The 25,381-nt window shown below is 46.4% G+C and overlaps 2 protein-coding genes across 3 annotated transcripts in view; both read right to left on the bottom strand.

Moving 5' to 3' along the window:
* Positions 1–14,320, bottom strand: part of TAF3 (TATA-box binding protein associated factor 3) — a 116,897-nt gene extending 102,577 nt beyond the window's left edge. The window contains exons 1-2 of one of the 2 annotated variants that reach the window (XM_034063384.1): positions 14,059–14,320; positions 2,416–2,658 (exon numbers count right to left, since the gene is read on the bottom strand). In XM_034063384.1, the coding sequence (XP_033919275.1) occupies positions 2,416–2,658; positions 14,059–14,224 (409 nt within the window). In that variant the 5' untranslated portion in view covers positions 14,225–14,320. Of the gene's footprint in view, positions 1–2,415; positions 2,659–14,058 lie in introns of those variants that run through there. The other variant, XM_034063386.1, reaches the window with a different exon arrangement.
* A 3,175-nt stretch (positions 14,321–17,495) lies between these two features.
* On the bottom strand, positions 17,496–25,368 carry ATP5F1C (ATP synthase F1 subunit gamma). Its single transcript, XM_034063387.1, has 10 exons — positions 25,273–25,368; positions 24,627–24,661; positions 23,554–23,685; positions 22,029–22,233; positions 21,686–21,829; positions 21,270–21,334; positions 20,485–20,640; positions 19,455–19,551; positions 18,144–18,185; positions 17,496–17,632 (listed from the first exon to the last, which is right to left on the bottom strand). Exons 1-9 carry the CDS (start codon positions 25,314–25,316, stop codon positions 18,179–18,181), a joined length of 885 nt encoding a protein of 294 aa, XP_033919278.1. The 5' UTR covers positions 25,317–25,368; the 3' UTR covers positions 17,496–17,632; positions 18,144–18,178.
* Positions 25,369–25,381: the final 13 nt, after the last annotated feature.

The following is a 25,381-nucleotide window of genomic DNA, read 5'->3' as shown; positions in this document are numbered from 1 at the left end:
TGCATTTCCCTTCATCTGCAAAAGTTAAGTTGTTCTGTTTCATTTTACTTGAAGTTAAATACAACCAAACACACACAACAGAGTCTCTTGATCCACTTCACCCCTTCCAAAAAAACAACACAGGGCTTAAAATTACAAACAGCATTTTCAGAAACTATTCAATTCAAAATAAAAACACCCTCAACTCTTAAGTATCTCAAATCAACTCCAAGAAACCTGCATTCAGCAGTTGTATTGAATGCTTGCTTTAAGTTTCCATTAAAAACATACTGTATTCATGTTTCTGAGGTTGTGCCTATAGGTTCTCTGATACACTAGCCTGAGGCATCAGAAGTTTTCCTGGTTCTCATCCAACTTTGGCAATAATATCTTCTTACTTCGGGTGTTAAAAGGATTCATACATTATTTATAAGGACTGCTAAAATCTAACTCCTGGATCTAACTTGCAAGAGAAAGAGTATAAAAAGTTACATACAAGGAAAAAAAAGCAGCACAACTGTCCCCATTTCAATTTTTAGCTTCTCTTTGTATGTCACGTATCGGCAGACTGAGCCTGCGACACTCTCACTCCCCATATTCAGATATTCCTTTACAGCCGCTTTGAGCCTTCTTGGATTTGCTCTTTCTTGTGTATTTTTAAAGTATGATTTTCCAAGTTAATAAATAAACAGGCACAAAACTGCAGGTAACTTGTTACACTTCAAAGATGCTGGATTTCTCTGACACAACGGTGTCTGCCTCCTGAAAAAGATCCGACTAAAGTGCTACAAGTAGCCAAAATGGGGTAGCTAAAATCCCTATTCACTTCTCAGTGTCTTCCTCCTCTATATTTCTCCTTTATGAATGTTGTCTACATATATTTCCATTTTGCTTGTCTCTTCCTGGTTGAAGAGAGTTCACTGTTAGAATTGAAAAGCAAGCCTTTTAACAAACTTCACAAAGGGAGGTTTTAGTATCTCTTTATCAATCCGAGGCAGGATTTCTGCTTTGAACAGCAGTTTCGCTTCCTGGGTTATATTACGGCAAAAGACATTAAAATGCTATTGATCTATGAAATAACTATGTATTTTATGCAATTAAAGAGAAAAGTCAGGTCTACAGAGCTTCTGAAATACTCACCAGGGTAAGTCCTCACGCTGTTACTGGAAATAGTATATTTGTTCTGAACACACCCAAACCATCGTGTCTGACACATTTACACCTTAGATAAGAGTCCCCAACTATAATCTCCCTTAGTTTAACTGGAGCACATAGGAACTGCATCTGTCTAGCTGAACATGATATATAAAAGGCTGAACATACACTTACTTCAGCTTACTAATAACTGAAATACTGCCCTGCGTGACATTTGCAGCTGCACAGCCGCGGGTTTTGTCTACTCAATAAGGTAATGTTGTTTACATTCATCTTCACACTGGGCAGAACTTTTACATGTATTTCCATGTGCAAACATTAAGAACTTAGTTCTTAAAGCAGAAAAGTACGAATAACAGAGCACGAAATCCATTATCCATTAAATAAGTAGCTTGTGAGGACTGCTCCTGTTCATGACACCCTTCTGAACAACAAAGTTCTTCTCTCTGGAATTTTGTCTGTGGTCCACAAGCTCACATGTTGTAAACTTCCCCACAAAGTACAGCTGTGTGATGTTCACTATTCAAAGGGAAAGTTAGAGTAGGTCCCATTTTTAAAGGTTTATCTTATTAGCAGTCAAGTGTCATGCAGCTGAAAAGCAGAACAAATTTAGCTTTCTCCAGTGCCACTGTTAAAACTCCCAGGGTAGCTGCAGCTTGTAACACTTGTGCAAGTTGGTTTCACTACTACAGTGATCCTCAGCCTCTGTGGGACAGGGAGAGCAGCTGAACCAGTAATGATGAAACCCTAATCAGCATTAGCAAGGACTGAAAGCAATGCACTGTGCCTCTAAATGACTCTTCCTTATTTTAGATCTGAATTCTTTTTAATTGGGATTTTGTGTGTGTTACATTTGTTTGAAGGAAGAAGAAATACCTGTCAGGAGCTGGGAATACTGTGCCAGTCTCATCGGCATTCCTTCTACCTTTACCAAATTACTGAAGCTCTTGCAGTATCCATAAGAGGTGGGCTAATACGTAACAGTGAAAAGCATTCAATTCTACTGTCATCCAAAACCTTAAATTTCAAATGCAATATAGAAAAGTGTATTAAGATGGTGTATTGTTACACCATGGTAAAATGGTTGGAGGAAGTGAAAGAGTGGAAAACAACCTTGCCACAGCACTGCTCCCTGTTGTAAAACACCACACTTGTGTAACACCCAGCGGGTCCTTCCTGAGCTACTGCTCTGGGGCAGCACAGCTCCAACTGCTTGAGGATGCAGAACAAACAGACAAACACACAGGGCCCGAAGCTTAAAGCAAAGGATTGATTTCGCACCTTCTTGAGAGGAGACAATGGGTGGCAGGTAATCGGGGATGTACTCCTTCCTTTCTTCTGCATCCTTACTTCCCGGCTGGGGAAACTGCAGGACATTGTTCTTGCTGACGGGGAACGAAGGGATTTGATGTGCAAAAGTGACAGGCTCGATATTGTGGATGTAATCTTCCAGCTCATGCAGGTTAACCCCCATAAGCTTGAAGGCATTACTTACATCATCCAAAATTGGATCAGTGCGGCCATCTGCAACAAAAACAGCAACAACAGAACAACATCTATTAAAAATCCAGTTTCAAACCGTTTGACCTGCGGATCTACGCTCAGAGGTTACAGCTCACTGCCAGCAACAGAGATCAGAGTCCCACCACGTTCCCTGTTTGCTGGGCTATCCAACATTCCAAGCTAAGAACACATTTATATGTGTTTTGTTTTGATCCGTATCACTTTGATTCAATTCATATCATTAAGAACTGCACCTCAAGAAGCAAATCAAGCAGGGGGAGCAGCAAGCAGCTTTACCTGGCAACAGCCAAGTAACACGGTACAACACCTCTTAAAATAGGTTTCTACTTCATAAAGTGAATGAAACAAGCCCTTACTATGCAGAAGGTGCCCTTTTACCAGCATGTAATAGACCAAACGTTCTTTTTCAACCTAGAAACATCTTAACTTTGTTGAATCAAATGTAGTTTATGGGTAGCAAAAAACCCACGAAGATACCTGGTGTATCTCCTGATAACACAAATACTTCACGTCCTATCTTTCCACCAGATGGAATCTACTATGAGTCACTTTACCTCCCGGTTAGATATACCTCCCAGTTGAAACAGAGGAATATTAAGTAGTGGTCTGATGAGGAGAGAACATTTTATGCTAAAGTTCAAGTGCTGATTTCCTGGGGTGCAACTCAAGTTTGACTCTACAGCAAAACCCTTCTTTTCTTCACAAAGAGCACAGTGAAACCTCACTGGCCAAGCTGTCAGCACCTTTATTCCATCAGACCGCCATGAAAGGATGCAGTTTGTTCTACATATGCAATTTGGCTCTGAGATTTAAACTATGCAGTGCACACGTCCTCCAAGTGCCTCAGTTTCCCTGGCCTGACAGAGGGATATCCCTCTGAAGGCCTCCAGAGGGAGAACCAGACAACCTGGCTCTGGTGCCAAGGCACCACTTCGAGTCTCATCTTAAGTCTTCATAACAAAAATAACACCAAAAAAAGATGCTGTAAACCCCAAAACATGATGTTTTTTTTTTAATTCAATAACATTATAGTGAATTATTAAAACTCTCTATAGTTGGCTTATGAAGATATTACATCCCTACACGACGATAAGCTGTGATTTCCTTTAAAAAGCCATTAAGGAAACCCAGCCCGTCCTTACTGAAGGAACACAATCGCTATTGTGAAGCTCCAGCTTCGGAGGACAGGGGGGAATGCTCCTTTGTTTGTCCTTTAACCTAATCTCTTCTTGGTTTATCTTGCAGTCGAGCTGGCTGGGTCTCACATCACTGCATGAATTCAAGCCCTGAGCCAACTTCTGCCTTCAGGTATATTTAAAGAATAGAATTTTGTTCTAGAATTTCTCTTCTTAGCCTTGCAGTGAAGATAAGGGTAATGCTCAGATTATGGCTTTGATTCTCAGCTCTGTAACACTGGCCGCTTGTGTGACTCTGGGCAAGTCACTTGTGTTTTAATTCCACAGCTGAAAGGGACATCAGACCAAGTTATCGCCCCTTTTACCCATCTGTACTGAGACTGTGAACTGAAACAAGGACATTTTTTCTGTGTCTATAGTATCTAGTACAAATGTAATGCCAGTTTCCCCTGCAGACTCCAGGGGCAGAGAAGTGTGGAGACTTGAATTAACATAACCAAAGGGGGATATTACAACTTTAGTTATGAGACCATTATTGTTATTAAACTTAATACATATAACATATTAACATTATAGTTATTAAACAGGGGAAGTTCAGGTTAGATACAAGGAAGAAGTTCTTTACTGTGAGGGTGGGGAGGCGCTGGCACAGGGTGCCCAGAGAAGTTGTGAACGCTCCATCCCTGGCTGTGTTCAAGGCCAGGCTGGACAGAGCCTTGGGCAACATGATCTAGAGTGAGGCATCCCTGCCAGTGGCAGGGGGTTGGTCCTAGGTGATCTTAACGTCCTTTCCAACCCAAACCATTCTGTGATTAGACAGACAACAGACTGTTTCATCCTTTAAAAAGTTAGATTTAGAGAACTGACACAGTGAAGGAATTTTGCTTTGTCACTTCTAGCTGCTCTTCAGACTACAAATATACCTTTGAACTTACTGAACCAGAAGGTGTCAAGACTTAACAGACACTAGGTTTGACAGCCAGCTAAAAACAAAACTCGAGGAAAGCTTTCCAACAAGCCCAGGAGTAGAGCATATTTATTCCCTGAACACTTCTGAAATCACTGGCTGTGCTGCTTGCAGGACGGAGAGGGATTCATAGAATGGTTTATGTTGCAAGGGAGCCTAAAGCTCCTCCAGCTCCAACCCCTGCCACGGGCAGGGACCCCTTCCACTGGAGCAGCTGCTCCAAGCCCCTGTGTCCAACCTGGCCTTGAGCACTGCCAGGGATGGGGCAGCCACAGCTTCTCTGGGCACCCTGTGCCAGCGCCTCAGCACCCTCACAGGGAACAGCTTCTGCCTCAGAGCTCAGCTCAGTCTCCCCTCTCTTGGGCAGGTTCAAGCCATTCCCCTTGGCCTGTCCCTACAGGCCCTTGTCCCAAGCCCCTCTCCAGCTTTCCTGCAGCCCCTTCAGGCACTGGAGCTGCTCTAAGGTCTACCCTAAGGAGCCTTCCCTTCTGCAGGGTGAACCAGCCCAGCTCCCTCAGCCTGGCTCCAAAGCAGAGCTGCTCCAACAGCTCCACAGCACTCATTCCCAGGTGAGCACTGCCTGGACACAGAAAGCGTATCGACAGGCACTGACACATTCCCTGCTTCTGTCTACTTTTCCCTGGGGAATGCTGCAGACAACCAGGCGCACAGGACTGCAAGATGCACCACATCACCTTCCCAGTGAGCAGGGCTCAGTGAAGATGTTTCAAGTACCTTGCTCTGTCCACGTTTGTTGACACCAGCACCGTCATATATTCAGCATGAAAAGCTCAGTCCAGTTTATCACTGCAATAGGAAAGGTCTTTACCTAGATCTGCGTGTCATCTTTTAGAACGTGTACTGATGTGAGCAGTAAGTGATAAATGCTACAACTCCCTCCTACAAGAGCTTCATAAGAACACATGGCAGAGAAGCAACTACTGAGTGTAACTAAAGCATGGAAATATTTCAGCAACCATATATAAAAACCAACTATGTTTGTTAGAAAGCAAAAGGTGACCAAAAATCTTCTGAGGATTCCATTTTCCTGTATCTTTGACATTTGCCTCCAAAGAGACAATGACAAGTCATAAGGTTGATTCAAAGCTAAACAATTCTTAACCCTGCAACTGTCAGAGGGATGAAAGACTGATGGGTTACAGTGTCCCCAATAATAAGAGCATACCAAAAACGTTTCAGGTCTGTACTCCTATCTATATTTAAATCAAAAGCTATCAATTGGTAACATACACAGCACAAAAATGTATTAAATGTAATTTCATGTGATTCATCAAATAAAGGCTTTATACTTCTATTTGATTAGTTCAGCATTCCTCTTCTCTCACTGACTGAATAAAAATCAACTTAATATATAGCAGCTAATATATTCAACTAATATAGCAGAAGCCAGACACATGAAAGAGAATGCTGACGAACACCTAACACACTCTCCTGGTCTTTCAGTTAGTCTTAAGCTTTGTTCTGTAGGGAAACCATGCCATAAGAACGAAAAACAGGTTGAATTTGTGCACCCTGAACTTGTCTCAATATTCTTCAGGTCTCTGTGCTATCCTCAGTTTAAAAGTTCAGATACTGAATCCTTTCAGTGACATTCCCAATGTCACACGGAGCTTTTAGTTTCCAGCCTTCTGTTGTCCCCTGGAGCACAACACTTCAAATACCTGCTGTCCAGGATTGGGAAGGGATGGAAGGAGGTGGGAATAGTTCATCCACCAAGTTATAACTCTCTTCCTTACCCTGCAAACAGCAAACTAAGGAGCAGCTTTTAAGCTTTTTAAGCTTTTAACAGCTTTTAAGCCGTTTTTGCTCCCTGAATGGGAATTGTGCCCCAAAACTGATGGAGTTACAAACAACAGAGTTATACCAGGACCATTCGGTCTTAAAACAGCTCACCAGGAACCTGTGGGAATGACCATGAAGTTACAATACTCTCAGCTTCCCTATGCATGAGAACAAACACTGAGTGAGGAGGAATCTCTATGCAGAAATGGATCCCAAAATCAGAAACAGGAAAATGGAATCTTCAGAAGGTTTTTGGTCACCTTTTGCTTTCTAACAAACATAGTTGGTTTTTACATACAGTTGCTTAAATATTTCCATGCTTTAGTTACACTTAGTAGTTGCTCCTCTGCCATGTGTTCTTATGAAGCACTTGTAGAAAGGAGTGTGTTGTAGCACTTATCATTACTAAACAAAAACCAGAACCCACACAGAGCTGAGGACTTGGATGGAAAGTTATCCAGCCCTCCAACCCTGGTGCTCAGCATCACCTCCACATACATCTAGTGTCCACAAGGGAAAACAGATCCCTCTCTTGCAAGAAAAACTTGCTTCTGGTTTGTAGGGAAGATGAATATTCAGAGGCAGCTAAAACCCAGTTATTTTTGCAAGAGTCCTAATAATTCCTCCAGCAAAGAAGCTGCTCAATGCTCACATCATCCACAGGAACTGTGAATGTGGGAGTTATGGAAAATGGATCTTATTTTCCCCAAATCCAGCCTCAGGAATAGCTGGTTTACTTTTGCCAAACTCACCCCATCTTCTCCCCCTTCCTGGCCCAAAGTCTGCTTCAATCAGTGAGAATGTAACAAGTCAGTGCAGAACAGAAGAGCTTCTCCCTTCATGCTGGGGTTTATAAAGGGAGCAGCTATAACTCTAATAAATACATTAAGTTAGTGAGTCACAGCCCATGCAACATTTAACATCTATTATAAATAGCTCAGCATCACCCTCATGTCTGCTATAAAAGAGGGGGTTTTAAACTTCCTTTTAATCAGAAAATTAATAGGTGTAGTTCCCAATATTTTTACTACAGGCTCTATCAGATTCCTGGTGCTCTGGCACATCCCATAACCCTGTCACATAGTAAATACTCTGTATAAATACACAGAGTAGTTACTCCAGGATAAATCTTTCAAGCAGCCAATACATTGCTTCCATCCAGCAATCACAGGAACAGTCAGAAGCTACACAACAGATTATTTAGTAAGTCTTCCAGTAACTAAAGGGGCTGCAGGAAACATGAAGAGGGGCTTTGGACAAGAGCCTGTAGGGACAGGCCAAGGGGAATGGCTTGAACCTGACAGAAGGTGGATTTAGATTACATATAAGGCAGCACCCTGTGAGGGTGCTGAAGCTCTGGCACAGGGTGCCCAGAGAAGCTGTGGCTGCCCCATCCCTGGCAGTGTTCAAGGCCAGGTTGGACACAGGGGCTTGGAGCAGCTGCTCCAGTGGAAGGGGTCCCTGCCCGTGGCAGGGGTTGGAGCTGGAGGAGCTTTAACGTCCCTTTCAATACAAACCATGCTATGATTCTATGATATATGTCTTGCACTTGGATGGGGAAAAAGGATCCCGTTAAAGGAGTTGCCAGTCAGGCAAAAGCACCTTCCTGCTATTGCTGCTCAGTCTGCTTCTTTTTCCAGCAGCCACATAAATGTCAAGCAAAAAAACAAGTTATCCTTCTTTACTGGTAGCCAGTATACAGTAAATTACTTAAATCCATCAAAATATAAGGTTATCGGGACATACAGAGATATGCTTCTTATAAAAAATGTTATGGGTTCCACATAGATACTTGTTACAAGTCATTCAGGATCAGGATCAGGAACCAGTGCATTTAAACTGATCAAAGTTTAATACTTTGAAACATTTGGTTGACACCAGGTCAATTCTCTCCACTATGGTAATTCCCAGCCAAAATCCTGTTTGCTGTTTGCATTCTCCAAACAAGTATTTGCTAGAATGAAGTCTCCTTTTACAGGAGATGGTACAGTGACACGCCAGCAGGTTTGGAGCCAACTCTACCTCCTCATTTTCACTTCCAGCTACAATGTTGTGATTGCCAGACTAGAACCTGCCTTTTCAACAGAAATGCGGTTGCATGAATAATATCAATTTAATGTATTATTTAATATTGTCTATATTTAATATCATATGGTGTATAGCTTCATTTTATATCTATATATATAAATAACTTCTAAATAGTCCTGCAAGGAGCACAGAGCTGGACTCAATGACCCTTATGGGTCTCTTCCATGTTAAGATGATCTTAAGGTCCTTTCCAACTCAAAACAGTCTGTGATTCTATGATTACACTTCTAGTTTTAGCAGCAGATAACTAAATTTGTCCTGAATTCCATGCTGAAATAACGCCCAGGTGCCCTCAGCGATTACAGTGAAGTAGCTGCTACCTGGTTGTCTTTTAAAACAATGTAATAGAAAAATCAGGGTTTTAGGGGCTACAAACCATGACTTCCCTTCTCATCCCTCCCACGAACTGCAGCACCCACCTAAATATCCTGGAAACTGAACTCTCTCCCTGGATGTGCCAAGTTAAGAAGCAAAACACAACATACTCTGCATGTCTATAACCAATCCAAGCTGCAGTCACTAAATTCATAGAGAATGAAGCAGAGACTGGGTTTTCTTCACCAATGTGAAAAACTCCAACATAGACAAAGAAAATCCAGAGCACTTAACCCAAAGCAGCATCTGTGCCACCACCTCTATCAAACCAAGTGAAATGTGAGTGCAAACCCAAGCAGTACAGAACTTTCCCCTTTTCCCCTCTTGATTAAAACAAACAACAGAAACGTGGAACACTGCTCTCAGAAACCATACAACCCCAGTCTGTTGTGTAGTTCAATACCTTAATGACACACTCCAAGATTGGTTTTCATATATACTGTTTAAATCTTGGGCTAGAACCATGTGTGAAGTGTACAGCGCATTGAATAGGCTTCCTTTTAGAAGCTTTGCAGCATAATATGGTGTACTTGAACAGGAAACCCCTTATTTTCTCCCTTGTAAGTTCACTCTCTCCTCCACCCCCTCCAGTATTCAGAAGCATTTCACGGCATCAAACACATCTCAAACCCGCTTTGCAAATCCTTCTGCCTTCCCTTTGCAGGCACTGAAGCTGCCATCAACTACAGCTCCTGCAAATGCAAAGAAACAAGAGCAGAAAAGTAATGAAAATCTTGACTGTAGCTCTCCTAATGGGATGTAACAGCTGGAACAAAGATCTAACACAGCTGGGAAAAGCATCCTTTCCCTTTGCAGCTGAAGAGATGTGGGAATGGCAATGACATGCTTTTCAGAGCAATACCACTAGGGCTCGAATACGTCAAGAGTAAATCCATTCAGTTTCAAATACAAAGATTATGTCCCTCCAGCTGACAACTCTGCTAACTCAAACCCCACTGGTTTGACTCTGAGATAACACACTCACAATAAAGATGCTACAATTGGAATTTAATTAATTCTACTTATGCAAAACCATGGCAAAATTCAGCTCATTCATCCAGAGCTGGGTTTGGACAGGAACTTATTTGAGGAGCAAAAGGAAACAATTCTCATGAAGCAGGGAGACAGCAGCTGAGTATTAAGATATCTTTTTACAAGCCTTTTAAAGAAAGAAATACAGGAATCATTTTAAGAGAGGTAACACAAAAAATACCATGTCACTGGCATGGAAACAGCACATCCCACTTCTCCTCCGTGAAAAAGGGAAAAAGAATAAAAAGACTGTGATCCAAACTGGTTTGTGTTGGAGGGGAGCTTAAAGCTCATCCAGTTCCAATCCCCTGCCATAGGCAGGGACCCCTTCCACTGGAGCAGCTGCTCCAAGCCCCTGTGTCCAACCTGGCCTTGAGCACTGCCAGGGATGGGGCAGCCACAGCTTCTCTGGGCACCCTGTGCCAGTCCTTCCTAAGATCAGTTCCACCCAATTCTTCCTGAACTGCTGAAGCAGAGGCAGGTCCAGGTATCAGGTACATCCAGGTCATCATGGCTTTATCAGAGATCACCACAGCATTGAGAACTCCTGCTTCAGAGAAAGGGTATGACCACAAGCAGCAGCACCTTCAGGTACTCCTGTGCCAATCTTTGCTCCACACACTCCAAGCTCACTTCTGCAGAGGAAGCTGACAGCTCTGGCTTTAACAGTCTCTCTGGCCTTGAGGCTGCATCCACCACTGGTTGACAGCAGCACTCCTCTGGTACTCATCTGTGACCGACACTTTTGAGAGCACAGCTACCTCAGCATGGGCAGAACTGCTGCCAGACTTTTCCACTGACAGCCCTGGTACCTCTCCCATCACCTCCTGCAGTCCCCAGTGCATTCTCTGAACATCTACAGCAGTCCACCACCAGTGTGTCACCTCCTCCTCACCCAGCACTTCAGGTGAGCAATCCCATTCTCCACCCCAACTCCAACCCCTGCTTCCTCTAAACACCTTCCCTGCTGCAGACCCAGCCACCCAGGGGCTCTCCAGGACGCCCCTCTCTACTAGTGCACTCAGACACTTGACACAGGAGCAGTCCACAACCCCACAGCACCCCAAAAGGAAGGGGGAATGTGTCCTCTTGACACAGGAGGCACAACCAGCCACGTTTCTCTGTGCACACACAGCCTACACCCCCACTCTCCCCTGCTTCTCCACTATGTGCATCCCCTTTCCTTTATCTCCCCCCAAACACAGACCCAGCAGCAGTGCTGGCAGCCCTACAGAATCACAGAATGGTTCAGGCTGGAAAGGAGCTTAAGATCATCCAGTTCCAGCCCCTGCCATGGGCAGGGACACCTCACACTAAACCATATCACCCAAGGCTTCATCCAACGTGGCCTTGAACACTGCCAGGGATGGGGCAGCCACAGCTTCTCTGGACACCCTGTGCCAGCGCCTCAGCACCCTTCACAGGGAAGAACTTCTGCCTTATATTTAACCTGAACTTCCTCTCTTTCAGTTTGAACCCACCACCCCTCCGTCCTATCACTACAACCCCTGATGAAGAGTTCCTCTCCAGCATCCTTGTAGATGTAGATCCCTTCACAGTCCCTCACACTCTTCTCAGCTTCTCTTCTCCAGGCTGAACAGCCCCAGCTTTCCCAGCCCGTCTTCACATGGGAGGTGCTCCAGCCCCTGATCATCCTCGTGACCTCCTCTGGACTTGTTCCAACAGCTCCAAGTCCTTCTTACGTTGAGGACACCAGAACTGCACACACATCGCTGATGTCCTCCCCATGTTACACACTTCCTGTCCCACATTCAGGGCAGCAAAAGCCTCCACACACAGACCCACGATCCCCCAGCCACACTGACAGTCTGAGCCTTGCTCCCTCATCCCACTGTATCCAGACCTAGCAATGACCCTGACAGACTCTCTCTTCTCTGACACTGCCACTTCCCCACACCTTCCCTGACCCGACAGGACAGCAGCACCCCCTTCCTGACATCCCCACACCCAGCAGACCCCCACCACCATCCTATTCCCTGACCCAGCCAGCAACTGGACACCCCATATCTGCAGGTACCAGCAGGCCATCCACCCCCCTCAGCACCTCCACTGCAGGGATGCAGGCAACCCAAGGGACACACAACTTCATCCTCTGCCATACTGCCATGCCCAGCAGTGACATCTGCTGCCCCTTTGCCATCCCCCCCCAAACACACACACTCCTATGTGACCCAGCCAGCCATCCTCACATTGACTCCCAGACCTCTCTTCTCCCACTTCAAGTAAACTCATTCCACTTCCACGCTCCCATCCCAGCTCAGCCTCATCCCAAACCCAGTGAGACCTTGAGCATCACTCCCAGCTCCTTCTGCACAGTGTATCCAGCCAAACCTCTTCCACTGCATCCACACAAGGACACTTACACCTTATGCCTGATCCCCCATCCCTCCCGTTCTGCATCCACATACTCCACACCTCCTGCATGCAGCCCCATCACCCTCCCACATCCTGTAAATTACAGCTCTACCTCTTCCAAAATACACTCTAGAGCATCCCTGACTTCACACACTGCAGATCCACATCCCCTTTTATGCACGTTTATGATCTTCAGGTCCTTTCTTTCAACGTTTATGATCTTTCAGGTCCTTTCAACTATTCTATGATTCTGTGATTCCATGTTCCCAGCCCCATGGTACTAGCACTTCCCCCTGTACACACAATCCCCAGCCTTACACAGATCCCATACTGACCTGGTACACATCAATCCCTGACCACAGCCCTCTGCCCAACCCCACACACATGTATACCTGACACTAGGCACCACAGCCCCATGTCATCCCTCTGCACATACATCCCTGACCCCACAGAGCACAGTACATGTGCATCCCCACCCCAGCACTAAAGCCCCACACCTCCCCTTACACACAGGCACCTCCAGCCCCACAAACCACCCCCCTTACACATACATGTGCATATATGGGTATAAATACCTAACCCAGAACACTCCAATAATAGCATTTCCAGCCACATCTCTCCCCACGGAGGTGACTCCCCTTCCCCAAGTACCCCTCTCAGACCCCATGCACTGCAGCTCCATCTCTTCACTGCTTACACACACCCCAGACACACACAGCACAATCCCAGCCATGAGGTTAACACCTCCCTGCCCTGTCACCCTGTACAGCCCAACCCTTGTGCCCTACAGCCTCAGCACCTACCCTTGTACCAACACTGTGGATCCTATACTTCCAGCCCCACACCCTCCCCAGGACACAGACTATCACCCAGAAGTAAGCCAGGACCACACAGCAGCAGCAGCACATCCTCCCATGCATGCAAAGGGGCTGGCTACCCCTTCTCCCCACCTAGTACACTCCCCTCCCATATCCAGAACACTACAGCCCCAGCAGCAGGGCCAAGAGCCCCCTCTGCCCTCCTGTACACATGCACCCTGGTACTCTGCAGGCTACAGACAGAGAAAGGGAAGCAGCAGCCCCATCTCCCCAGACCCACTGCCCCACAGCTCATCTCTCCCTCACAGCAGGGCCCCCATGCACCAGCACTGCCCCATGCCTCCCCTTCCCATCCTCTCTGTCCTCCACACTGCTCCACAGCCCAATTCCCCTTCCTCGTCCCCACAGCCCACCTCCCCACGGCCCCTTACACTGACTCACAACCTCATCTCCCCCATCTACCCCTCACATCCACTGCCCCACATCCCACCTCTCTACATGCCCCCGCTTGGGTTCTCCCACTCCCCATACCCACATCTCCACCTCAGACCACTTCCCCGCACAGAGCTGCCCCACAGCCCGCCTCCACATACAACACTGCCCCACAGCCCACACCTCCATGTACATGTCCTACACCTCACAGCTGCTCTCCACAGTGAGACCCCAAAGCCCTCCTCCCCATAACCTCCCCTTACAGCAGAGCCTTATGGATGGCACCTACAGAGCTCGCTTCCCTCAGACACAGCCCCACAACCGGCTCCCCACAACCGCCTCCCCCAGCCCCACAGCCGCTGTCCCCACTCACAGAGCTCGCAGTAGCGGTGGCAGCCCCGGCCCAGCCCCTGCAGGTACCGCTGCAGCACATCGGTGAGGAGGTCGCAGGCCGAGACCTGCACGGAATCCCAGCCGAGGGCCTGGCAGATCTGCGCCACCGACACCCGCAGCAGCCACCACGAGTAGGTCTCGCACATGCCGGCTCGGCTCGGTGCGGTCCGGGCCCACCGCCCGCCCTGGGCCCGGAGGGCCGCGGCTGCCTCACGGACGGCCCGCCGCCGCCGCCATCTTGGCGCCGTCGCACCGCCCCGCCGCCCGCCACAGGCCGCAACGCTCCAGCGCCGAGCGCATCGAGCGGGATGCGGAGCGCCGAGCGCATCGATGGGGCTGTGGTGATACCGGTACCGGTGGTGAGGAAGAACCGGCCCCGTCCATGAACCGGCCCCGTCCGTGAACACCGAAACCGGGTGTTCTCTGGCAGCAGCGGTGGGAGGTGAGGCTGGGGCCGGGAGGGCTTCCGGGGCGCTGCAGGCTGCGGCCCTGGGCTGGGCTTCCCCGCGGCCCCGTGAGGCGCTGCCTTGGGCGCAGTGTTTGAACACACAGCGGGGATGGCGAGCAGGGATGTACCGGTTAAAGGCGTTTATGGAGGCGCTGTTGGAGCGTGGGTCTCTCCTTCCCCTTTCTGACGGGTGCAGGAGGCAGATGTCAGCCCCAGCAGCGCTGGGGTCCGCTGAACTGCGGCATCTGCGAGCCCACAGGTACCATTCACTGCTGAGACCTCACATTGAGGCTTTAGGTGAAGCCTTTTAATCACTCCTCTGCTAATGCTGACATTTGGTCGCTTTTCAGTCTGCAGATGGTGTTTTGGGGCTTTTTGGGTCCTCCTGCATCACTATATGGCCTTACCACGTGTGTTCCATATATGTCATATACAGCAAATGCTGCCTCAGGTTTGTTGTGGAGCAGCCAGCTGTGTGAGGTGGAAGTTAAGGATTATGCTGTGAGGAACTGGAATCTGAAGCCCAGACTGGTTTGTGTTGGAAGGGACCTTAAAGCTCCTCCAGCTCCAACCCCTTCCACTGGAGCAGCTGCTCCAAGCCCCTGTGTCCAACCTGGCCTTGAGCACTGCCAGGGATGGGGCAGCCACAGCTTCTCTGGGCACCCTGTGCCAGCGCCTCAGCACCCTCCCAGGGAACAGCTTCTGCCTCAGAGCTCAGCTCAGTCTCCCCTCTCTTGGGCAGGTTCAAGCCATTCCCCTTGGCCTGTCCCTACATCCCTTGTCCAAAGCCCCTCTCCAGCTTTCCTGCAGCCCCTTTAGGCACTGGAGCTGCTCTCAGGTCTCCCCTTCAGGAGCCTTCTCTTGTCCAGGCTGCCCCAGCTCAGCTTACTCAGCCAGAGCTGCTCCAGCCCTTGCAGCACCTCCATGGCCTGCTCTACACTCACTCCATCAGCTCCAGGTCCCTCTTGTGTTGGTGGCTACAGGTATAGCAAAATTGGCAATGATAAAGTGTTTATGGGTGAATTGTTCATTTGGGGGAAAAAAACAAACAAAAAACAAGCAGAGAAAAGGTGACTATGGTGGCAAAAGGGAGGATCCAGAAACAAGGATAATGGTTAGGGAGTGGTGTGGGAGTTAGAATGAGGAGCAGCAGGGCTCTTAGTGCTGGCTCTGCAATGGCTATTCTGTGTAACTAATCAGGGTGTGAAGGACAGAAGTGTAAATAATAGCAGCCTATTGTTAGAAGTGAATTAGTTCACAAATTAGCTCTTTGATTTCTTAGACTATCAGTACTGTGCTGATTAGTCAGTAAACAGCGCTGTCTGTTCTATCAGTCACATCTCAGGTTTGAAACCTGTAGAGAAGGGAGCTGGAGCCATGACCAGTCCTGTTGTTGGTCAGGGCAGGTGGATGCTCTTTACTTGCTCCCTTCAGTCCATAGGGAAGCTTTGGGCAGGTTTGAACTGGCATCACCTTTCCCATCTCAGAAATGGGGTTCCTTCTTTCTAAATTGAAGACATTAATTTGATGGTTGGACTTTGGTGGATGAGGAATTAGTTGGGTGGTCATACCCAGAGGATAGTGGTCAAGAGCTCGGTGTGCAGATGGAGACTGGTGACAGGTTGTGTCCCTCAGGGGTTCATGTTGGGACCAGCACTGTTCATCAATGACATGACAGTGGGATTGAGTGCACTGTCAGCAAGTTTGCTGACAACACCGAGCTGTGTGGCTTGGTTGATACGCTGGAGAGAAGGGACAGGATCCAGAGGGACCTGGACAGGCTGGAGAGTTGGAACTGTGCAGCCTCATGAAGTTCAACAAGGCCAAATGCAAGGTCCCGCACATGGGTTAGGGCAATTCCAAGCACAACTACAGGCTGGACGAGACTGGATTTAAAGCATTCATGGGGAGAAAGACTTGGGAGATGTTGGTTAATGAAAAGCTCCCCATGGCCCAGCAGTGTGCATCTGAGCTCAGAAACCAACCATATCCTGGGCTGCATCCCCAGAGCGTGAGCAGTAGGTTGAGGGAAGGGATTCCTTCCCTCTACACTGCTCTGACGAGACTCTCCTTGCTGTCCTGTGCCCAGCTCTGGGACTCCAAGCATAAGGACGTTTACCTGTTGGAATGCTTCATGGCTGGAACACCTCTGCTACGGAGACAGGCTGAGAGAGCTGGGCTTGTTCAGCCTGGAGAAGGCTCCTGGAGACCCTGGCCCCATCCCTGGCAGTGTTCAAGGCCAGGTTGGATGGAGCTTGGAGCAACCTGCTCTAGTAGAAAGTGTCCCAGGGGATTGGGACTGGATGAACTTTAAGGTCTCTTCCAATTCAAAAGGGCCTGTGACTCTATAAATGTACCACAGAGGCAGGTGTAAGCAGCCACTTCCTTCCTCAGGCTGCTACTGGACTAAGTTGGACTTCAGTCAGCTGGTCTAGAAACCAGTTACATACTGAACTTGGGTAATGAGTTTCCTTAGAGGCAACTTGTTGGCTTACCAAAGTGATGTCTTGGTGATACCCTGCAGCATTTGTACATATGAATAAGGGAAGCAGTGCGAGTATCCTGGGGTGGGATTCAGGGAAATGAGAGGCTGTTCTGGAGGAGATGTATTCTAAACACTGAGATGACTCATAGCATCAGATCTGTTCACTTGAGAACATGAACATCTAGAAATGGTAGTAATGGGGTATTGAAACTAGAGAGAAACACCAGTGTTCCAACTGCCTGAAGCAGAGGTTATTCCTGTCTCCTCCAGCACACAATACTATGTGCATAACTAACCAACACTTAGCATGAGGTGAAGGTGGGTGAGCACTACTCTTCCAAAGAAACACCCACTTACATGTTTTACATGCCAGGTACATTACAAAATAAAGAGCACAGCCTTTAGAAAGGAAGTTTCAATGCACACCTCCATCAAACCCAGACTTAGACACCAAGAATGTTTGCTCCACGAACAGCCAAGAGGATTTTGTCTCATGTAGGTGGTTTATTGTAAGAATTTACAGATTTCTGGGGCTTTCCCATTTCTTCACAAAATAAGAGCAGTTTCATTACCACAGACACGGGCAGGTTAAACCATGTGCTCAGAAAAGCTCTTCTTCACCTGTAAGGAAAGTGGAAGCAAATTAAACTCCTTCCATTTATTCAATCACTTAATACTTTTATCTTCTCCAATCTGAATACTTCATTAATATTCTTTCCACCTTCCCCCAATTCTTTATCAAGTAATTTTTCCCCTTAAGTTTTAAATTTGGAATATGCTTATTTTAACTTCAGGAACCTGCTCAGGTTTTTATACAGAGACATTTTGAAGTCATTGCATAATGTCAGGGCACTATAAAAACATTAAAAAAAGTAACTGAAAACTAACCAGAAAGACATAAAACCAGCACAGAAAATCCTGTCAAACGATGTGGTATCATGGAAGTGTATTGCTTAAGATTACTGATGCTTCAGAACTTCTTGTTCAGGTTCAAAGTGGCAGCAGGAGCCTTCCCAGCTCTTTGGGAAGAGAAGTTTGGCTGACCCACACAACACCACTGAATTGCAGCTTCCTCATTTGACTTGGGGATTTTCTGTGCTGATCTAAAACACAGTCTATTTTGTCACTTTACCTCTTGGATTTGGCTGAACCGCTTTGTTTTTCCGATTAATCCCTGGTTATGGTATTATGAGAGAAAACAGAACAAGCAAGTTAGGAAGCAACTCATGCAAATTCAGGCAAAACGATACATTTATGACCACATATGTATTGTGAGGAGCACAATACAGCATCTAACTGCTGCATGGTCAGTATTCCATTGTAGGTATTGTAGGCATTTTGTAAACAGGCAGGGCATTAACACATATATTTGCATCTAGATACAGCACAGATCAACTCTAACATGTCATACACATTGGACAGATGTGGTTACAACTTGTGGGCCAAGCCCACAGGTTTGTAACCTGCGGTACACACAGTCACAAAGCTTTTCTCAGGGAAATAAGCAAAATATTGAGCTTAAAAGTATAAAATACACATTTTGTAGCAAGAGACTCTTGAATTCCCTCCTCCTTCCAATCTCACCCCTGAACTCTCTGCCTCTGAACACCGCCACAGGCTGATTGAGCTAAAATGCAAAGTTTCAGTTACCCACGTTGCTCTCCCCCACCCAACTCTGCTGGGAAAAGTAGAATGAAGTCCAGGTGGAGGGGGAAATTCACTGAGAGCCAAAAAGGAAGAACAAACACTGGCTGGAGCACCTCCCATATGAAGACAGGCTGAGAAAGTTGGGGCTGTTCAGCCTAGAGAAGAGAAGGCTGCGTGGAGATCTCATAGCAGCCTTCCAGTATCTGAATGGGGCTACAAGGATGCTGGAGAGGGACTATTCATCAGGGAGCGATAGGACAAGAGGTGATGGGTTCAAACTGAAACAGGGGAAGTTCAGGTTGGATATAAGGAAGAAGTTCTTTACTGTGAGGGTGGGGAGGCACTGGCACAGGCTGCCCAAAGAAGTGGCAAATGCTCCATCCCTGGCAGTGTTCAAGGCCAGGTTGGACAGAGCTTTTGGGTGACAGGATCCAGTGTAAGGTGTCCCTGCCCATGGCAGAAGGGTTGGAACTGGATGATCTTGAGGTCCTTTCCAACCCTTGGAACCCAATTCTATGATTTTATGTTGAAACAAGGGTGTATGTTGAGGCTAAAGATCTATTCTACCAGTATTTTAAACTTCATCTGGCCAAACCAAGCCTGCCAAACTTCACACTTGTTAGTAGAACTGCACAAGCTAGAAAACTCAAGACTCATGCCATGGATTGCCTTCCCTTCAGTGTTGCGACCTGCATGCCCTAACCTTCCCTGTTCACCTGCCTGAAGCAGGACACACACACACACACATTCCATGATGCTGCAGCCACTCCTGTTTTACATTTCCACATGTACTCACAGAGCAGCAGCACCAGAGATGATCTCAATAAGCTCCTTGGTAATGACGGCTTGGCGAGTACGGTTGAAAGTCAAGGTCAGTTTGTCGATCATTTCAGCTAGGAAAAACCAAGATTGGGATTTGAGCATGCAGTAAGTATTCAAATACAGACAGGGAGAAGGTGTATGAAGTAGTCTTGTAAATCCATGAAGGCACTGAAGAGGCTTACTGCACTTTGCATTTTTTCACCTATAGATAACACTCAATTTAGAAACTTGGTAATTTGGCTTGAAACATCAGAGTTAAACATCTGAAGGATATCTGATGGATAGTAAACACCATGGTATGACTCAGCTTATTTTAACATAACAGAAGTATACATTATTTGCCTTTAAATTAACTACATTGGGATTTCCTTCAAGTTACTGTGGCTCTGGCAAAAGGAAACACCTTTCTGAAGTGTTATTTCTGCATGTGTTTTTCTTTTAAACACAGAAGATATCACTTCTCTGTCAAGATAAGGCTGTCAGCAGAGAGCCACATGTACAGTTCCAGACAGCAAAACTGCTCATCACACCAGCTCCGCTTGGTCATGAGTGTCCTTCAGGCAACACTGCCCTTATTAAAGCTGAAATCTCACAGCATGCCACATTAAAAGCTGTCTCCCACTAATACCGAATGCATACACCATGCTGCACCCAGCCTGGACACCTTCCAAGGAACACTTGTGAGAAGGACACAGAGCTGTTGGAGCAAGTCTAGAGGAAGCCACAAGGATGATCAGGGCTGGAGCACCTCCCATATGGAAACAGGTTGAGAACATTGGTACTGTTCAGCCTGGAGAAGAGAAGCTGTGTGGAGACCTCAGAGCAGCTTCCAGTATCTGAAGGGGGCCTACAAGGATGCTGGCTAAAGGACTGACTCAAAATGGAACTGAGAGAAGAAACCAGCTAATTTCTTACTATTTTGGAAGCAAAGAATGACACAAAAGGAGGTCAGTACTCTCAAGTGAAACTACTGAAGTCGTGGGAGACCCATCAAGTGGACTTACAAGCATTCTTGCTAGCATTGTCCATAGCAGTCATCCTAGCACTCTGCTCGCTGGTGGTGGATTCTTTCAGGGAGTAGTAGAGAATATTTGCTAGTGTAAATTCCTGGTAGTTTCTCAACACATCAGCATCAATATCATCATAGATACTTAAGCTTTCTGTAAAATAGGAAAAAGCAGACTGAGAGAAAGCCGAGATATGCTACTTCTAGCAAAACAATATAACACTGTGCAAAAGGCTGCTAGGCCAGCCTGTTTCCCTACTTCAGGCAATCCAGAGGGATTTTCTCCACACATTCTGTGGACTTTCATATTCTCTTTGCTGTTAAAATTTTTGTTAAGTATCTTATGTGGTTTAATTTAGTTTAATACTCAGAAAACCAGATTCTGACCAAGGCCAAATACATGACTGACACGTTATGTTTAATCTCCCCACGCAATGCTGTAGAAACATTTTGGGGTGTTTTACTGAGTTAGTGCAAAGTCACTACAGTGCTGAAAACACTGGAACCGGCAGAGTTCTGCATATGCACAATTCTTGCTTGAGAAAGAATCTCAAACTAAGATTACTACCTTTCATTTTAACCTCACAGCACCTTGGTAAGTCAGTTTTGGGCTGCCAAGAAAACACAATTTGTTCAACTTATGCTACATGCATTGTATTATTAATACTATACCCATTACACACACCATATTGTTAATACCAATTATTAATACTGTATTCCCATGTTCAGAGTACTCTCTCTGTGATTTATCACTTAACTGCTGGTTTCTAGTTCACTACTTACCAGAACCAGCAACTGTTTCAAAGGAGAAGATTGGTTTTTCATCGGTCTTGTAGGAGATGACAGACCTGGATAAAAACAGCATCTTCAGTTCAACTGACTCTAAATGGAGAGCTTAAAATCACATCAGGAGAGGCAGCTTCTGGCCCCCCAGTTCCACAAAGTTCTGTGATAATCCTGATGAAGAGATCTCAGAAACAACATCGATATAACATGCTGACTGTAAATGTAATGGAAAAAGAGAATTCCAATCCTAGCTATCACAAAACAACAACCAACAGCTCTTCACACACAACAAGCACTCACTCAAGAAATAAACATGACAAGTCAGCCAGTTTTCATATTACTTCATCAGGCCAATGTGCTCTCTGAAGCCTTCTACCCAATGTTTTTCCAGTTCAGTCCCAATTTAATCTTACCTGAACCGATTGTAGATGACAGAGCCCTCATCAAATTCATAGCCAGAGTTTAAAAGCTCCAATGCAATGGCTGAGGCATCTCCAAAGCTTGGAGGTCTCCGTCCCACCTCTTTGAATGTCAGCAGGAAGTAATTGCCATGTGTCCTGCAGGAACATCAGATCTGTCTTAGAAGCAAGTGGATGCTCTAATGTACAACATGTGGTAGCAAGACTTACTTCCATTAAATATTATCTCCTCTGAATGCCACACAGCTTTCTAAGAAGTCTTGACATTTCCACCACAGAATACAAATAAAACCACCAAACCAAACTTTTTTGGGGGTTTGGGACCCATCCTTTTTACCTCTGAAGGAGGCCTCTAATCTTATCACCAACTCCAACCACCATAACTTCTTTTCCTGCGTTTGAGAGGTTGGTAATCTCATTCTTCAAGGTTTTAGCAATAGATGTATGGATAGCACCACACAGGCCTCGGTCAGAGGACACACCAATAAGGAGATGCTTCTTCTTGTCCTCAGGTGCCTTTATTTCTGCTTTCTCATAGAGAGCTAGAAAAAAGAGATGGTTAAGTTTTTAAGGGTGCCAAGAAGCAAATAGATCACAGCAAAACACCTTTGACTTACTCTAATTAAAACAATTTCTAAAGGGGTTCCAAATCTCAGCCAGATGAATTTTATCTCCCTCACAATCATTCAGATTTGCACATTACCTGACCAGAGGTGAGAGTTCAAAACCAGACATGTTTCTGATCGGGTATCACACAACCCATGTCATGTCTTAGTTAAGGTCACTGTGTTAAGACCAGTGCATCAGAAGCATGTGCAGTGCCAGGGATCACAAGAAGGCCTGACAGTGGCTGTGAGTAGTACAGAGATATTAATTCCATTAATAGATAGCAGCAAGCCAGATATTCTGAGCTGTGGTGCTCTAACAAGTGACAAAACCAACCAAGTAACCATACAAAGTCAAAAACAAGCAGAAATCATCATGATTTGGGGATGAGTTAATAATGCTTGGAGAAGAGTGGCTGGAGAGCTGCTTGGTGGAAAAGGACCTGGGGATGCTGACTGACAGGGCTGAACATGAGCAGCTTGTGTCCAGGCAGCCAAGAAGGCCAATGGCATCCTGGCCTGTATCAGCAGTGGTATGGCCAGCAACAGGGCAGTGACTGTCCTCCTGTGCTGGGCACTGGCGAGGCTGCACTTCGAATCCTGTGTTCATTTCTGGGCTCCTCACTACTAGAGACATTGAGGTGCTAGAGCAGAGCCAGGGCCTGGAGCACAGGAGAGATGGGGAATGGCTGAGGGACATGGGGGGTTCAGTCTGGAGAAGAGAAGGCTCAGGGGGACCTTATCGCCCTCCACAATTATGTGCAAGAAGGAAAGAGTCAGGAGGAATCTGGTCTCTTCTCCCAAGAAACAAGGGATGGGACAAGAGAAAATGGCTTCAGGCTGTACCAGGGGAGGTTTAGATGGAGCTGAGGAACAATTCCTGCCCTACAGGGTGCTCAGGCATTAGAATAGGCTGCCCAGAGCAGTGCTGGCGTCACCATCCCTGCAAGTGTTCACACACTGTGGAGATGAGGCCCTCTGTGCTATGGGTTAGTGGTGGCTTTGGCAGTGCTGGGGAATAGTTGGACTTGAAGAGTTTAAAGGGCTTCTCCAACCTGGTTGATTCTATTATTCTATGAATTTCACATTAGAACTCTTAAAAATCACTTTCTGTTAACTACTTGTAAGGACTGCTTAGGGTGGCCTAGAGATGCAAATACTTTTGGGAAAAAAACTACTGAAAGGTTAAAAAAGTCTAGGCCTTTCATCACCCCCATGAAAACCTTCTGCTCCCATATCACCAGAGTCTTCTCTCACCCAATGCTCCCATTCCATAGATCCTGGCAGGCTTCAGCTCCCTCTCAGCTCTTGCGTATTTTGCTGCAGAAACCATCTTCATGGACTTTGTAATTTTCTGAATGTTCTTGATGGACTTCAAACGCCTGGTAACTACAAGGTTAGAGTTGAAGGTCATGGGCTATACTTATACTGGGTATAAGGACATCACAGCCAAGCAATCAAATGCTAGCAATCACCATTCAAAAGTATCTTGCCAAGTTCCTCATAGAAGAAAAAGTAAATAAACAATGCACAAATAAACCTCAATAAAGACCTTAGTATTTACAGTAAGAAAGCTGTAAGAGTAGTCATCTGGCTAACCCAAATGCATCTTTATAATAGATACGTTTTTCTTCCAGACATAACAGTTATTTAATAGCTAGCCCAACATGAAATCTATTTACTGTTCTCTTTGCTTCCACTTCTACCTGTTTCACACATGTATCATTTGAGGAGCACTGTCATCTTTTTCTCAGATGACAAGGACAGGAAACAAACAAACAAGACCCCACAGTATGAGGATTCAGAATACACTTCTTCCTCTGCTTAGACTGACAAAATGACACTCACACAAATCCTGATGCAAAAAAGAAAGTAAAACAGGTGTTCTACAGACAAGCACAATTCCAAGGCAACCTCCCTGTAAAAGAACCTATGAAGAACAGCTAAATGAAGTATTATCAAAGCAGAACCATTCAGTCAATCTTTTTTTTCCTTCAAATGCTGTTTAAAAGGTCAAGCAAATAAACATAAAAAAACCTAATTGTTAAGGGTGACCAGAATCTGGTTTAGCATAGAAGACAAGGTTATTTTGTGAACAAAAAGGTTCGTTTGTGTGAAACGATACTGTTTGCTGAAATGTCACTTCAATCAGTGCTAAACCTTTTAGAGCAATGCCTCTTCTGAAGGACATTTGCTCAATACAAGACATGCTCACGGATCAACATTATAGTGTATCACAATGAATTTATCCAACAGGTAATTTGTATGTTAACTTAGGGCTTTCCTGCAACACTTCCCCTCTCTCAGAAGCACACAAAACCAGTACTCACTGTCTTTCAGAGTTGCCATATTCCTGACTTGGCCCCTGAAAATGAATAGGGGAGATATTAGGATAGTTCACTGGTTCTGCAGCAAACCAACCCCTGCCAAGGGCAGAGGCCTTCCAGAGGGATGAAACCTTTAGAGCTGCTGCTTCTTAGAAAGCATCTATAGCAGTGACAAGCTGCTCTAAACCGTGCATTGCACACATGGCTTCCATCCTTCTGCTCACCTTCTACATCTAGTGCATTACTACTGCCTCAAGCCCAGTGTAAACGAGGGCCAGGCAACAGGGCATCAAAAGGGTAAATGAACCGGGTTTCTTAACGATTAAAAGGAAGCAGATACGGATACAGCATTCCCCGACAAAAGCAGGGTCTCATTGCACACTGTCACACACGAAGCCGCAGAGCTGCGGCTGGGGACGGAACCCCCGTGGCCAGCAGGTCACTGAGGGGCCCGTTCGCCATTACCCTCACTGCCCCCGCTCCCCCCGCCATACCGGAGCCCACAGACACCTCAGGGCCAACCCCACCACCCCACCCAGGGGAAGCCTCACCGCTCACCCCCCAAGGCCGCCCCCATCACCACAACCACCACCGGGACGCACCCCACGTCCCCATAAAGCCCTTCACAACCCGCATCCCCTCCCGTTACCATTGCGGCTGGTAAAGCGCGACCGCAGCCCCCCGGGTGAACATGGCGGCGCCTTCACCACAGCCCCGCTGAAGGTCAGCGGCCGCGCAGCCGCGCCGGGAGGGGGCGG

This window comes from Melopsittacus undulatus, chromosome 5 (genome assembly GCF_012275295.1).
Source record: "Melopsittacus undulatus isolate bMelUnd1 chromosome 5, bMelUnd1.mat.Z, whole genome shotgun sequence".
Taxonomy (NCBI): domain Eukaryota; kingdom Metazoa; phylum Chordata; class Aves; order Psittaciformes; family Psittaculidae; genus Melopsittacus; species Melopsittacus undulatus.
Note: the sequence above shows the minus strand (reverse complement) of the source record. Positions and strands in the feature narration are given on the sequence as shown.